The sequence below is a fragment of the Bombus vosnesenskii genome, unplaced genomic scaffold, assembly GCF_011952255.1.
Source record: "Bombus vosnesenskii isolate JDL3184/JDL3185 unplaced genomic scaffold, Bvos_JDL3184-5_v1.1 scf7180000013311, whole genome shotgun sequence".
Classification (NCBI taxonomy): domain Eukaryota; kingdom Metazoa; phylum Arthropoda; class Insecta; order Hymenoptera; family Apidae; genus Bombus; species Bombus vosnesenskii.
Window position 1 is genome coordinate 655,846 of NW_022882959.1, and position 14,957 is coordinate 670,802.

The 14,957-nt window shown below is 34.7% G+C and overlaps 2 protein-coding genes and 1 non-coding gene across 5 annotated transcripts in view; 1 reads left to right on the forward strand and 2 right to left on the reverse strand.

Moving 5' to 3' along the window:
• LOC117234963 (ribosomal protein S6 kinase alpha-5-like) overlaps positions 1-11,329 on the forward strand; it is a 56,125-nt gene extending 44,796 nt beyond the window's left edge. For all 3 annotated transcript variants that reach the window (XM_033496555.1, XM_033496556.1, XM_033496554.1), the window contains 4 exons: positions 891-1,109; positions 3,075-3,190; positions 3,837-4,037; positions 4,828-11,329. In XM_033496555.1, the coding sequence (XP_033352446.1) occupies positions 891-1,109; positions 3,075-3,190; positions 3,837-4,037; positions 4,828-6,786 (2,495 nt within the window). In that variant the 3' untranslated portion in view covers positions 6,787-11,329. The remainder of the gene's footprint in view (positions 1-890; positions 1,110-3,074; positions 3,191-3,836; positions 4,038-4,827) is intronic.
• Positions 11,330-11,671: 342 nt separating this feature from the next.
• Trnar-acg lies at positions 11,672-11,744 on the reverse strand. Its single transcript has one exon. It is a non-coding gene; the product is annotated as a tRNA-Arg (tRNA).
• Positions 11,745-12,022: 278 nt separating this feature from the next.
• On the reverse strand, positions 12,023-12,823 carry LOC117234960 (UPF0488 protein CG14286). The gene is made up of 2 exons (XM_033496551.1): positions 12,674-12,823; positions 12,023-12,537 (listed from the first exon to the last, which is right to left on the reverse strand). The coding sequence occupies exons 1-2, from the start codon at positions 12,692-12,694 to the stop codon at positions 12,025-12,027; spliced, it is 534 nt and encodes a 177-aa protein (XP_033352442.1). The 5' UTR covers positions 12,695-12,823; the 3' UTR covers positions 12,023-12,024.
• Between the last annotated feature and the right edge of the window lie 2,134 nt (positions 12,824-14,957).

Sequence of the window (14,957 nt, forward strand, 5' to 3'; positions counted from 1 at the left end):
GCGAATTGAATTACGATGGAGAAAAGTCGTTTTCTTTGCTTTTTTCTTTCCGCGTTTGTATTCGGATTAGCAAATGCGCATAGTACGGAGTTTAAATAATTTAATAAAAATCGATGGTTTAAACAATTTAACCATTCCATTTTCCATTTCGAATTAAAAAACTCTCGTTATCGAAACATCTTGTACGGCCCCGATCAAAGTTTCGTCATTTATGACCTCGTTAAAGATCGTTTCTATTTAATTGCTGATGTTAGAAATCATCTGCACGATTTTAACGAAACTTTGCTATTTTTACTAGTTTATGGTTTCACTATGGTTATCACGAGCATGTGCTTAGAATTTTATAAAATTCAAATAATAAAATAAATTTCTATAATTTTCCACGTTCCATAAATTTTTGAAGATCGTTTCTATTCCTTCTAGCTTTCAGTCTAGCTTTCATCTTTCCGCTATACATATTTCCGCATGTCCGAAATATGTATCAGTGGAAACCACTCGATAAACCAATCTCACTCGTCAATCTAAAAAATCTAAAAGTTCAAATTCAATTTCTTTGTTTCTCTCACACCAACAGCTTATCGACACGCCGTGTATCCGAACCAAAGATACACCGAGTCCACCGAAATTTTCTGACAATACGCCAAAGTTAAAAAGAAGAAAGAGAAAAAGCGACGATATCGAAGCAGATCTGAGCGCGAAATTTTCGTTCGATTAATAATCCAGACGAGATTCGTAATTGTTCTATCGACAAACGTGTTTCTCGCTTAAAGAACGTTTGACAGTTGACGAGAAATAAAAACACGTTCGAGTACGAATAATACGAATAATCGTGACATAACTAACGAATTGGGTCATGATAGAAAGAGTGAAAACGAAAACCTTTTGCACAGCTTATGGAAAAGTGTTCCTCGTGCGTAAGAGAACGGGCGCCGATGCCGGTCGACTCTACGCCATGAAAGTCCTGCAGAAAGCGTCGATCGTGCAAAAGAAGAAGACGACCGAGCATACGAAGACGGAGCGACAAGTTCTGGAGGCCGTTCGTGACAGTCCTTTTCTGGTTACGCTGCATTACGCCTTTCAGACGGACGCAAAGCTCCATCTTATTTTAGGTAAGTAGATTATTTTTTTGGAAAATTATTCAAGAAATATTCGCCAGAGATATAGTTACAACGGGGATATAGTTAGGAATAGGGAAAGTTCGAGTACGCTAGATTCTCAATTCAACTGAGTTTTGCGGTTGCCACTTGGAATAATCGTTTGATAGCTATTCTAATCTTCGTAAAGGGACTATTTTCGTGTAAAATAAAGCACGTGCCTGCGATATATCGCTCTATAGGAAAATATCTATTACTCTCGAGATAACAATAAAAAAAGCTTACTTATTTAGTGACCGTGGCGCAGAAAGCTCTATACGGTATTTCGTTTTGATAAATTTTTCCAGTCTCGACAAAAATATATAGCCACTCGGTAATGAGCGTAGTTATACAGCGATAATTACAATTAACGCGTAAAAGGAAGTGCACTATACGCCAAGTAAACAATTTTAAGTACAACTTGTTAACAGCTGCAAATATTGGAAAATTGGAAAGAGAAGAACGCGTTTTAGCGTACATAACTTACGTCAATTTAAAGCGTGATGTGAAGTTTTGATGTGAAAAAACGAGTAATTAGCGATGTTAAAGTACATGAGAAAATATTTGCTTCCAAGAGGATAGGAAATGGTCGGTTTATCGAAAAAACGAACAAACCTTTTCAGCTCCGGGACAAACATTTTCAGACCAGACATGAAAGATTTTTAAAGTTTCCACGACTATGCTTTACGTAAAATATTTTTATTCTTTATGTACGCGTTACAGTGGCGAGTATGTCATACCGAAAAAAAGTATCTAAGAAAGCGAAAGAATGGACAGCTGAGAAGGTTTTCAGATGCTATCCTGACATCATCGTTGAGTCGTCCGTGCAACATTGTGCAACCTTCCTCCCTCGTAGAAACGTGTAATCACTCGATGATTTCGTCTTCTCCTCAATTATTTTTCTTTAGATGACATCACAATGTACGAATTATTTTTGTTTCGCAATATGTAGGTCGGCTACTGTAACACGTTTCCGCGAGTCAGTTGTCGTTTTATTCCAATTTACATGCATGGAAATTCATTAACGATAATATTTAAACGTTTATGTCGATTTTGAAATATGGACTGTTTCGCGAAGCCCCGATATTGAAAATAAATTATTCATATTGCAATTAATATTTAAAACGCAAACTTTTCCGAAAAAATTGTACGTTTTGTACGAATCTCGTTCTCGGTATATTTTTCGTATAGATCTTTTTGTTCGGATTTCCAAATAATCGTAGAATATTGCAGATATTTCATTGGAAGTAACAGTAATTTCTAGTATAAAGACACGATGTAGAACTTTTTAGAACATCTACTTACGTCTTCAAACAAATTCTCAGTTTTACTTTAAAAACGTTTACGTTTGAAACGATTCTACGATGTAACAGGGACATTTGTAAATATTCCTCAGGTTTGCACATTTCTTAAAAATCTAAAACAACTAAAAAGCGATATTTGAACACGCGAATTAGCATTAATTTTCTCGCGCAAAGTATTTCTTCGGTAATCCGTTTTGTCAAGGAGAGAGGAGGACAATCGACGAAAGAGAACTATCGCTAGTTATCAAAATATCCAAAAATAGTATCAGACATTTTCTATTCGTCAGGAGAACGCGATTGAATTCCAAATCTCGCATGCGGCAGCTTTATCAATGAATATTTCATGCCTTACAGCGTTACAGCCCAATATCTCGTTGACGAGTGCTACGGAAGATAAATAGAGAAAATATCGTTATTCGTTTCGCTGGTTCTACAGGCAATTATCTTTTCCTACTTTTTCTATTCCTTTCAATCTCTTCGACGTTCGCGATATCTTTTAATTTCGAAGAATTCACCGATCGAGGAGAGGAGATCGAGGAAAATAAATATTTCACGAAGAGATTCGGTCGAGTCGAAGATCGTGTTCTCAGGCGTGTTGTCTAATTCGTTGAACGATAATAATTTCCAATTTTTACAGATTACGTGAGCGGTGGAGAGTTGTTTACACATCTCTATCAGCGAGAACATTTCACCGAGGACGAAGTGCGAATCTATATTGGTGAAGTTATTTTGGCGCTGGAACATCTACATAAGGTAAATATCGTTCTTCTCCAGCACATTGGAAAACTTAGGCTACTTAAAATAATCTTAAAATAATCGATTTAAGAGAATTTGTCTATTTAAAGATCTTTTCTTTTGAAACTCGATGCATGGACGAGGAGACTCGTTACGCTTGTCAGAAATCGAGCAGTTTAAATTCCGATATAAGAATCGAATAGAAGCATACGTGATTTTACTTGAAATTTCATTTCGGAGCAATTTTCGAATCGAAAGATTTAATTCTTAATTTAATAATTTAATTCGTTTAAACGAACGTTTCATTTTAAGCTTCGTCTTAAAGTCGATCGAAAGGAACGAGGCAATTAAATACGTTTCTCGTATCTCTTATAGCTTGACGATCGAACTAAAAGCGATCGAATTTTTAATCTATCCATATCTGAACTATTGCTAGTTATATCGCTCTTCTAATTTCATTTATACTGAACTTATTTGCGTACGTGATATCTACTTCAACCGTGACCCGCGAGATTACACGAAAACGAAAGCGAACGTAGTCTCGAATTTTGCAGTCCCTTACTATTGCGAATATTTGCGCGTTACATGCTAAATTATTAAAATATTCCATTCTTATCGTACAACCTGATCGATGGAACGTACAATGTTGCCTTTTCTGTTGCAGCTGGGTATAATCTACAGGGACATTAAGCTAGAAAACATTCTGTTGGACAGAGAAGGTCATATCGTGTTAACAGATTTTGGGCTGAGCAAAGAGTTCCTGCCGCACGAAAGAGACAACAATGCCCGAGCCTACTCGTTTTGCGGAACTATCGAGTACATGGCACCGGAAGTGGTACGAGGGGGATCAGCGGGACACGATATTGTAAGTCAGGATGAATTTACGTCACGATTTGTTCCCTTCGTTCCTGGAACTTCGTTATCGCGCCCGTACTCCCCGCCTGTCAGATACATTTTTATCGATTCGTTATTCTTTCTTCTCTGGTTACTTGAAAAAAAAAGAAGAAAAAAAAAGAAAAAGGGAAATGTTAAATTTGATGGAATCGGATTGTCGGAGAATGAGAAAAATCGTCACTCGGTAGTTCTTATTTCGTATAAAATGTTAGGAGAATGAAACATTTGTAAATCTTGCATTCTCTGCAGGCAAAGAATAAAGTAGAATTTATGTAATTTGTAAATACCGTGAGAAGAATCGTATAATTATAATAATCAGAAAATGCGAAGATCGCGTCGTATAAGCACACAGTGAGAAAGATAGTACAATTAGACTAATTAAAAAATATAAAGATAGTATAATGTATACGCGAATAACGAATAAAAGAAATGAAAACTAGAAAATCTTGTATATTTAAAAATCAAAGAATTGTCGGGAACGGGAAAGCAAGATTCCATCAATGATAGATTGTACTTATTGGAATAGGTTTCGTATTTAAAAGTTCACAAATTTGTTACTACGAATATTAGCTTCGAATTTATAGAACGTTTGAGAAAGTGATTTGATTTTGATCGATGTCGAGTTAGTTTTTATCGGGTCGCTCGAATTACTGGAAAGCAGTGCTGTTTTCTTACTGTAGTAGCCCCTTCGGTTTTGAAATTCCAGGAACAATCTGTTCAAAATTTTCTATTCTAAATATCTATCGATGATCAATTTGCAGGCGGTGGACTGGTGGAGCGTAGGCGTACTAACGTACGAGCTGCTAACCGGCGCGTCGCCTTTTACGGTCGATGGCGAGAAGAACACGCAGCAAGACATTTCGCGTCGGATATTAAAGACAGAACCACCGATACCGAGCCACATGGGTCCAACGGTTCGAGACTTTATCCTACGTCTTCTCGTGAAAGATCCGCGACAACGGCTCGGCGGAGGTCCAGGAGACGCCAAAGAGTTGAAAGAACATGCTTTCTTCACGGAAGCCCCACCACCGTTTAGCTGGAAAGCGTTAGAAAGACGCGAAATTAGTCCGCCTTTCGTTCCTACAATTACTCACGAGCTGGACACCAGCAATTTTTCGGATGAATTCACAAAAATGATCGCAACCGACAGTCCGGCCGTGGTTCCGCCCAATTATGACAAAATTTTTAGAGGTTACTCGTACGTTGCGCCATCCATACCGGTTGGAGACAATATAGTTAGTAAAGACATAATCGAAGAAGCCACGACGGCTAGTACAGAGTCTGAAATACCTTCAGCGTCGGACGCGCTGTCAGTGAGTTTCGAGGAGTCCCCGTTCTTACAGGCCTACGAATTAGACCCTCGAGAGGTCTTAGGAGATGGTAGTTACTCGATCTGTCATAAGTGCAGACATAAGAAAACGTTGGAGGAGTACGCTGTAAAGATTGTCAACCGCAGAGTCGACTGTGGAGGAGAGGTCAATTTGCTGAGAACCTGTCAGGGACATCCAAATATAGTTAAACTGATCGAAGTTTACGAGGACCAAATGCATATGTACTTGGTAATGGAATTGTTGTCTGGAGGAGAACTATTGAGGAGATCGAGGCCAGTTAGCGAGCAACAGGCTAGTAAAATAATGCGGCAACTTGCCTCTGCGGTCCTTTTTATGCACTCGAAAGGCGTGGTCCATCGAGATCTCAAACCAGAGAATATAGTATTTGCAGACGAGAGCGAAGACTCGCCAGTGAAGATAGTAGATTTCGGTTTCGCCAGGATAAAATGTGACTGTGAGCCTCTATATACTCCCTGTTTCACTCTTCCGTATGCAGCTCCAGAAGTGATAGCTGAACAAGGTTATGACCAGAGCTGTGATCTTTGGAGTCTGGGTGCTATACTGTATTCCCTACTGTCCGGAGAGCCGCCATTTGGGACCGATTCCCCAGCCTTGGCCACCCGAATCAGGGCAGGCGAGATCGATTTCGATAGCGAATCCTGGAGTCACGTGTCTGACCTCGCCAAACAGGTCGTCAAAGGCTTGTTGACCGTGGACCCCAGCAAACGCCTCACAGCTAGTGGCCTGGTAAATCATCCTTGGTTAAACGAATCCAGTTCGTTCGAAGTATCCACTTCGGTCGATCAAACCACTACGAACAATTCGAATACACTATCAGAGAAGCCAGAAGGATTCCGATTGCGGGAAGTAGATGGTGCCAGACTTGCCCAGCGCCGGAAATTGCACAAGCGTTCTACTTCTAGTTCTGTATCGTCATCTGCCTCTTCGTCCAGTCAGTCTGTACAGCCCGTTCAACTACCCAGCACCGCAACTAACCTAACAACTTCCGTTTCACCGGCGCAACCAAGCGCCTTCGATTTTGGCAAAGACACAGTAAACGAATATCTCAGCTCTTTGTCTTCTTCCTCCGATTCGAATTCGCCAAGGATCGTGCAACAGGAGTCATCTAACAAACGTAAACAGGACGACGATGGGGTGACCAGGTCGAAAAAGCTTACGAGATACGCGCGATATTTATATGAGTATTACAACAGTACTGGCCCCGTGACTAGGTCCAAGAAAAGAAAACTAGAGGAGAAGACCGTAAATGAGGACGACTTATCTACGACAGAATCTTGCGAGACAAATCAGGTGGACTTTAGGGAGATCCGTCGGAAACAGCAGACAGGAAAACGACCCAAGGTGTTTACCACTGTCATCGGGGAATAGAAGTTCACGCCACCTTTTCTCCGTATCTCTCCTATGTACATTGTATGCATTTTACGTAATGTGATGTCGTTTTCTGCCTTCGAAGCTCGAATCGACTCGGGCAACACACATTGCGTCATTCCTATTTCCGGGACTTCAGCTGTGAACTATTTGAATCCTATACGAGTTCGTTATTTTGCGACATTTTGATTTTTATCATTAACATAAGGTATGTTAAAAAAGAATTTAGTTTTATTCTTTGATTCTTTAGCATTTTAGGTAATGTCAATTGACATATTAAGATTATGTAGAATGTATGAGATATAACGATAGAATTAAATCGTATAACCCAATAAGGACCAATGAAATAATGCAATGCAATTATATAAATGCAATATTATCGAAAAACGTATGAAAGTGATTCATACACTGTTTTCTTAAAATACAAAGTATGTATCAAAATAGTATTTTGTAAAAGTGCACTACATAAATCAAAGATGAAAAATTTCCAGGATTGAAAAAGAATAGTTTATCATATCGTTATAAATAGTTCAATTTCTTTAAGATTCTTAAGAAAGAAGAAATAACGACGAAAAGAATATTGCCCAGATTCTTAGAATTTCCTTTCTGTAACATAATATAGAATTCAATAATAGGTTAACATGATAATGTTAATTAAGCGTTGTTGTAAGCAAGTAACATTTCAGTATAAGTAAGGTTTGAAGTAAACCTTACATATATTTAAGATACTTTGATGAACTCGTACAGGATTCTAAATTGAGTGTCCCAAGACGACACTGTTCCTTATCGTAATTTTTAAATTATTGTAGATACGTTTAATTTTATGCCATGCTTAGGGTTACGTATCATCGAACGACACTACGAGAAATAGTATTTTAAGTAGGAAATAACGAGAATACGTGTTCCTGATCTTTTGAAGCCACTCTGAATGTGGATGGAACTTAACCTAAAAAATAGTATTCGTCGTTCTTAGATTACAATATTATTATTTATCCTAGTGGAGGAGTTTCAGAACCAAACGAATAGATAATTTCTATTCCTGTCAACTATTTTGTAATAGATTATACGCATTATCATCCTTTTTGTATTAGATTTTTCAACCGTTATCAATTTTCTATGGGCAAATATCTGATCAACTTATCGATACTGTGTATATGTATACAGAGTGTCCTATGGAAACAAGACGTAGCGTTCGAACGATAGAAGATAGAATAAAATTTCATTTAGAAAAATTGAATGATTTCGGGGCATCATCCGCGGTGCATGTGTCTTCTTGCAGTGGGACGCTCTGTATAATAAGGTGTCAGAATTAATTCATAAACGTTCTCGTCGCGGGGAAATGTCGATTTGTACAGAAAACACTGAATAAAAGAAAAACAAGGTTCTCCGCTCAAAACGCGACGAAAAATGGAACGGTCCCTCGAGATCGATTCCCAGTAGATTTATTTCCTTTCTTCGCGTTGTCTGTGATCAACCATGTATAAAAATGGAAACAAAAGAACAAGAAAGTCGTCAAAGTGTTTGTCGACTTTTCTTAATCTTCGCTCTATCCCTGATCCTTCTTAGAGGAAATTAAAAGGTAAAAGAAGGGAGTAAGAAGAGGAAACCAGAGGAAGGCGTAAAGAGAAAGAGCAAAAACGACTTTGCGTAAAGACTTTATGTAAAAAGAAAAAAAAAAATTCGATTCGTGAAAATTACGCATAGAAAATGTGCCTCAAACAGACGATTTATAAGGCGTGTATGAATATGGTGTACACGCGTTTCAATTTTTTTTTTTTTGGGGGGGGGGAAGAAACAGAAGGATCTTCGTTTGTTTCAGATGAAAAAGGAGGTTAGGAGAGGTTAGGAATGATAGAGGCGCGTGTATTCTCTATTTATTGTATCGGCGCAAAAGTAAACGTATTGTGTTGTACGCGTCGATTATTATTATTAATTATATACATAATATATATATATATATGAAAAAAAGTATACACACAGACTCAAATCCAAACGGTTCTGTTTACACTAGCATATATTATATCGGATACATGCTATTCTTGTACATTAATTTTTAGCCTTGAATCTTTATAAGAAAAATATTATATACAAGAAGAAAAAAAAAATATATATATATATATATACTTATACACACGTGGTACACACACAAAATCATATACCCGTGTACATTCTACATAGAATGTTAAAAGATAGGGTTGATCGAAGTCATTGGGTATTGTAATGATTAATGGTACAATGCATCGATTACATTACGATTTTTTCGTTTTGTACGAATGTTTTTTACGTATTATTACTTTCATTGATTAGTTTTTCCTTTTCTTTTCGAATGATAAAATGATCGTGTGTATTATGAAAGATATATTAACGAATAGATCATCGAATTATTTGTAATGAAATAGACGAGTTGGAGAGAATTGCACTTTGTTAGAAAACGTTGAAATTGAAGGTAGTTGAGATTTATTTTCGTAGTCTACGATACTGTTTCGTGTGATTCAACTTCTTGCTGCTTCAGAAATTCATTGTATAAAAAATTTATTTAGATTGTCTGAATGACACGTATTTTTTTTTTACACATAATTTACAGAAATAAATGTTTTGTTCTTTTAGTTGATTCGTCGTAGCAAGAGGTGAGAATAAGTATCATCGAGGCACGAAAGAAATTTCATTCTTTCATGCGTGACGATAGTGTGTTAGTTTTCACGGGTTTTTATTACAAATTACAATTGGTTATGCGGTGACTCATGGATATGTTCGAGTCCAGAGCTTTTTAAATTTAATTCTATAAGAGTAAAACTCCAGACAGACGATTCCACGTTAAAAAATGAAATGTGTAATACAGTTATTACTTATGATTTTTCCCCCTTTTTTGAGAAATTTCAATTTGAAAGTTCGTGGGAACCCCATTTAGATCAGTGTCTTTTTAAAAATAATATGTATATTTGTGTTTTGATGATGTTTTCAAAAGTTAGTCTAGAAGCTCATAAAGTCTCGTATAGTAAGGGGATCCACTTACTTTGTTTATTCATTTTATGACGTGGAATCATTTGGTGATACTTTTTAACGTTGCTATTTATAGTTTTATCTTTTATACTTTAAAATTTATAACCCGATATCTTCCAAACCTGTTACATCCGCATCTTCCATACCAAAAATGACGTATAACTCTTTAAGTAACTTCCATCCATTAGTTTAATGTAGAGAGTAAACTTTAATTTGCGATTAGTTTAATAAACATACGAACAGATCTGCGAGTCACGATGTATCGTCTTAGTGTGTAAGCTGAAAGAGGAAAGAAGGGTGTTGACTGCTGTGAAGAAAAAGTGCAACGTTAAAGAAATAAGAATAAAAACTAAAAATAAAAAACGAGATAGGTGAGAAAGAAAGGATAGTGAAGACTGAAAATGGTTGTACACGGACTCAGGGAACAGAGAGACACAACCAAGGACATAAATCCTCTAAAAAGAAAAAAAAAAATCGATTATGAAAAGGATGAGAGCGTTCCACGTGGATGGAGAAACGCGTGCTTCTACCAAAGACGACCGAAGTAAAATCGCTCTGCAAAGACCAAATAAATCAAGGAAAAGTCATGAAAAAATCAACAAAAGATATAAAGAAGAATAGAAAAAGCTTAATCTTTTCGAAATATCGAGAGGCGTGTAAATTTTTCGCTGAATCGAGTGTGATTTTCCAAGTGTAACAGTTAAACATATGAATAGAAGAAGATAATGAAGAAAAAGAGGGAAAGAAATAATTATTTAAATAAGAAATGCATAGATATATAAAGAATATTATATATATTATATATATTTAATATAAGACTATATTCTAGGAGATCATATTTCTTTAATAAGAGGATATTTCTATTTAGGGATCATACGAGTCATTATTGAGTCCTTAATAAGTTGCAATCAGTTGGATCGTGTCGAGGAGAAAAAATGATCTTTTCTAGATACAATATATCACTGTTATGTTAATAAAAATAATTATAACAGAAAGAGATGGAAGGTGAGGAGGATAAAAAATAAAAAAGCAGAGAATTTGTAAAAATATGTATATTTGTACAGGGCGTCGAAAGAGTCTAGTGCGCATTATTTTTGATAATTCGAAGTTAATTGAATCATCCATGTCACAATATGTTCACGTTCGTTAGGTTTACGTTACGATGTTCGTTGAAATAATAACTCATAGCATTCTTATTTCATTCGAACGATGGCTTGTACACGCGTAGTAGAGTTCGTTTCCTTTTTTTTTTTTTTTTTTATGTATATGTATTATATTATGATTTTCTGTGAGAGAAAGACCGAGAGAGTATTCTTCGGCGACATGTGTTCTATTGTTCGTTGTTTCGATCGGAACTTTTCCTCTGTCCACAGATAAAATTGTGCGATAGACTTTTCAGGCATCCTATATACATATATTATATATAATTATAGCTTCTATTATACGATAAAGAGTGCTGTTCTGCCGCTATAAGTATGTAAGAGAGACGAGGTACCTTTGTTACTACTGGTTGTTAAATATATCATAACATAATATTTATTTATATAACGAATTTTTTACTCGCTTCGTATGTCCCAGTTTTTACGGCGAAGATCTTTATTAAACGCGTTTTCAAGTATATCATTTTATCTCGATTGTTTCATTCGTTTCAATGGTTTTGGGAAATTTTGGTATTGTTCATTTCATTATATTTAATCTTGGAACAGTTTTCTTACTTCTGCGTTTTTGTATTTTTATTTATTTTTTTATGAAAATTAAATTCTACCTTGCGTTGTAGATACTTGGGTCCTTTGGTTTTATAATTTTGAAATTTGAATCGATAATATCTTATTTGTAGTATCTTTAGTTGAATAAAAATTTGTTTGATGGAAAAAAAAAGCTCGACCGATCCTGCCAGGATTCGAACCTGGAATCTTCTGATCCGTAGTCAGACGCGTTATCCGTTGCGCCACAGGACCCAAGTTGCTAACAATGTCTATTATTTGTAGGATGAGGATCATTTATGAAAACATTTTTTTATGCGTATTCTTTCTTTAACTTTAATTATTAATTTCCAATTTAAGATAGATTAGGTAAAAACTCATAGGCTAACGAAATTATTTGTAATGCTATGTTATCTTTATTTTTAATACTTTAATGTTTTTAATACTTAAATAAACAATGCAGTATGTAATAAGAAATCAAAATTATAAAAAGATAGTAATAATAAAAGCATTAATAAATATACAAATGCGTATTTTATTCTTTAATCTCAAAATTAAATCGAAATACATGTTGTACGTTGTCAATATCGATATATTTTTCACTAGAGTTCGAAGAATGTGTCACAGCCTGTTTTTCCTTTGTAGATGCAGAAGCAGCCTTCCTTACAAATACATATTTCCTATTCTCACTGGGCGGAGGCATAAACTTGATAGAAGATGCTGTTTTGCCAAACTTTTGCTCATCCAAAGCCATTTTTTCTCTGTAATTCCCTAAAGTGTTACGCATTATTTGCCTCTTTCTTATCAGAGGTGCAGTATTACTTTTTAGAATATTTATATTTTTATTTAAGTCGTGTGCCTGCCTCTCAGGAAGTTTTCCAGTGCCCAAACACATTTCTAACTGTTGAATACACCAGCATAATTCTACTTCAAATTGATCTTCAGCTTCCTGGCTCAAACCACTATTAGTTTCTACGCCAACACTAGCTGAATCTGTTAGTTTTGGTGGTTCTGCGTTTTTTTTATTTGCTGTCGGCTTCTTAGCATTCTGAAATTAGCGTTTGTTGTAAAGTTGTGATTATTGTTATTGTTAGTCGTGATTTAGTTGATAGGTTAGAATTAATAAAACATATATTTTCTTTTGAAACGTATAGTAATGGAAAACGAAGATCAAATTAATATACCGTTCTAGGTTTTGGAGGCATCTTTTATTATTGAAAATGGAGTAATTCAGTATTTTGTTTTAATTACTGAAGTATTTTTGATTATGTAGTCTCTGGTACAATTCCTGTGTTGACGTTGTTAGCCATTGTTCCTCTGTTTTAGTAAATTATCATTAGATGGTAAACCATTCGCATCATGGCGCGAAATTTAATTTTTATATAAAGAATACGTGTTACTTTTAAAAACGGTAATTCAGTTATGAATTTCAATAAATTTCTTGCACATAGCGGTACCTGATATATAACGAAACATTCTTTTTTATTTGATTGAGAAACAATTAGTTAAATAGAATGATACGTAAAACAAGATGTTTATAAGATTGAAACATAAATACTGTAGACTTTTGTCATCGCTTTAAATAGATGCAAATGAGTATTCACTCGTTGTGAGATTTATATTACACAGTTTAAGAGATAGATTTAGAAAATTGCATCCAAGTGACACCTAGGTCGATCACCTGTTAAAATATTCAGTTTGTTTTCTCTTTTTTAGAAATTTCATAATGGATTTCAAATAAATTATACATAGATAACTAATTTTTAAGAAATCTAGAAAATAAGTTTAACATAACCAAATAATAGTTAAAGTTCAACAAAACCTAAAAAATCTTGCTATAATTAAAATTTATGTTAATATTTTGTGTCATTTCTATCGAGTTTTTAGGTATTTTGATTTTTAATATGAGAGTTAATTTAAGTTAAAAGAGACTAAAGGTGATATTCTTATGTAAACGAATTACGACTGTATCCTACTATTATCAAAATATTATTACTGAAAATACATTGACTTATACAAACGAAACAAACATGACACGTATATAGGACTAAGGTGCTAACTATTTTGGAGCTTATAATGACTAATATAGTAGTAATTATGCAATAAATAATATCACATTCTTAAGATTTAAACGGAACCGTTAAACGAGTAGCTTATTTTAATATGATGACGAAGTCTATGGCATCAACATTGACGGTATTCTGTTGCCATTCATCTTATTTACGCCTCTTCTATGTTCATTAACATATAAAGATATACAATGTGTCTCTAGTATAGGCTCGCTTAATTTAAATCTCCGCGCCAAATTTTAACAAATTTGATTTATCGATAGTAACGTGTTATTTGACGATCTAAGTAGACTTATTTATTTATTATGTATCATTGCAGGATAAAATATAAATATCTATTATTAATATTGATACTATTAATATCACTATATATATAATATATAGAATAATATAAATATCTATTGTTATAAATAAAAATGTGTAATAAAATTTATTAAAAGTTGTATTAAGAAAATTGTCGTTATAAGTATGTATGTCAATTTTAACTTATCAAAATCTCGATTTGAATATTACTAGAATTGTAAACAACAGTATTTATGATAAAAGATATTATGAAGCGATATTACCGGTAGAAATTTCTAGAAGTTATTCGTGACATTTTATTATTTCGTCCGGCAATATGCAACTTTCAAAATTTTTTATATCTCTTATCCCGAGTTTGTACGATTTAGAAAAGAGAGACGAGAGTTTATTACATATATATATATATATATACACATATATCGACCTGTAATATCGACATGCTTTTCAACCATCGAGATATAAAGATAGAGTACGCGAGCCATGTGTAATTGAATGCGATATAGGAATAGAAAGAGAACGCTGCATAAGGGCTTCCTCTGTTCTCGTCTTGTGTATTGTACGCTGACGCTGTTCGTTGATCGGTATTACACTTAAATACCTACTGTATGACCGTGCGTAGGTTATTAGACAAGGACGCAAGAGGTCCTTATGCAGCGTTCTCTTTCTATTGCTAGATCTGTTTTTCAGCTCTCTCGCAGTCACGCACTCTATCTTTAATCTCTATGTTTTCAAATATCCGCCATGAATCGTGGATATAGCAAATCTGACAAGCACTTTGCGATACGTATATTATTCAAAAACAATTTATGACCACGATCCAACAATTCCTTCTTGTTTATACTTCTTGGATTTATTAATCATTTGTACGTACGCAACACGATATATTCTTAGTTTATACAACGGAATAAGTAAATGCACATGTTGTCGATTTATTAGAAGAGTGATACAAAAAGATTGGCACAATCATTAGGAAAACAGTTTGAAATAGAATATAATTAATCACTCTGTTATTTAGCAAGAAAACTTTGTTTTTTTACAATGTGATTAATAGTATTGTTTACTACTAGAAGAAGGATTAAAGTCTGATCTTAAACAG

Bases quoted from the DNA above. Each gene is read 5' to 3' on its own strand.
- LOC117234960 (XM_033496551.1), bottom strand. From the start codon at position 12,694: ATGCCTCCAAAACCTAGAACG. The intron at 12,538-12,673 runs GTATATTAATTT...CGCTAATTTCAG, and splicing joins TGCCTCCAAAACCTAGAACG to AATGCTAAGAAGCCGACAGC.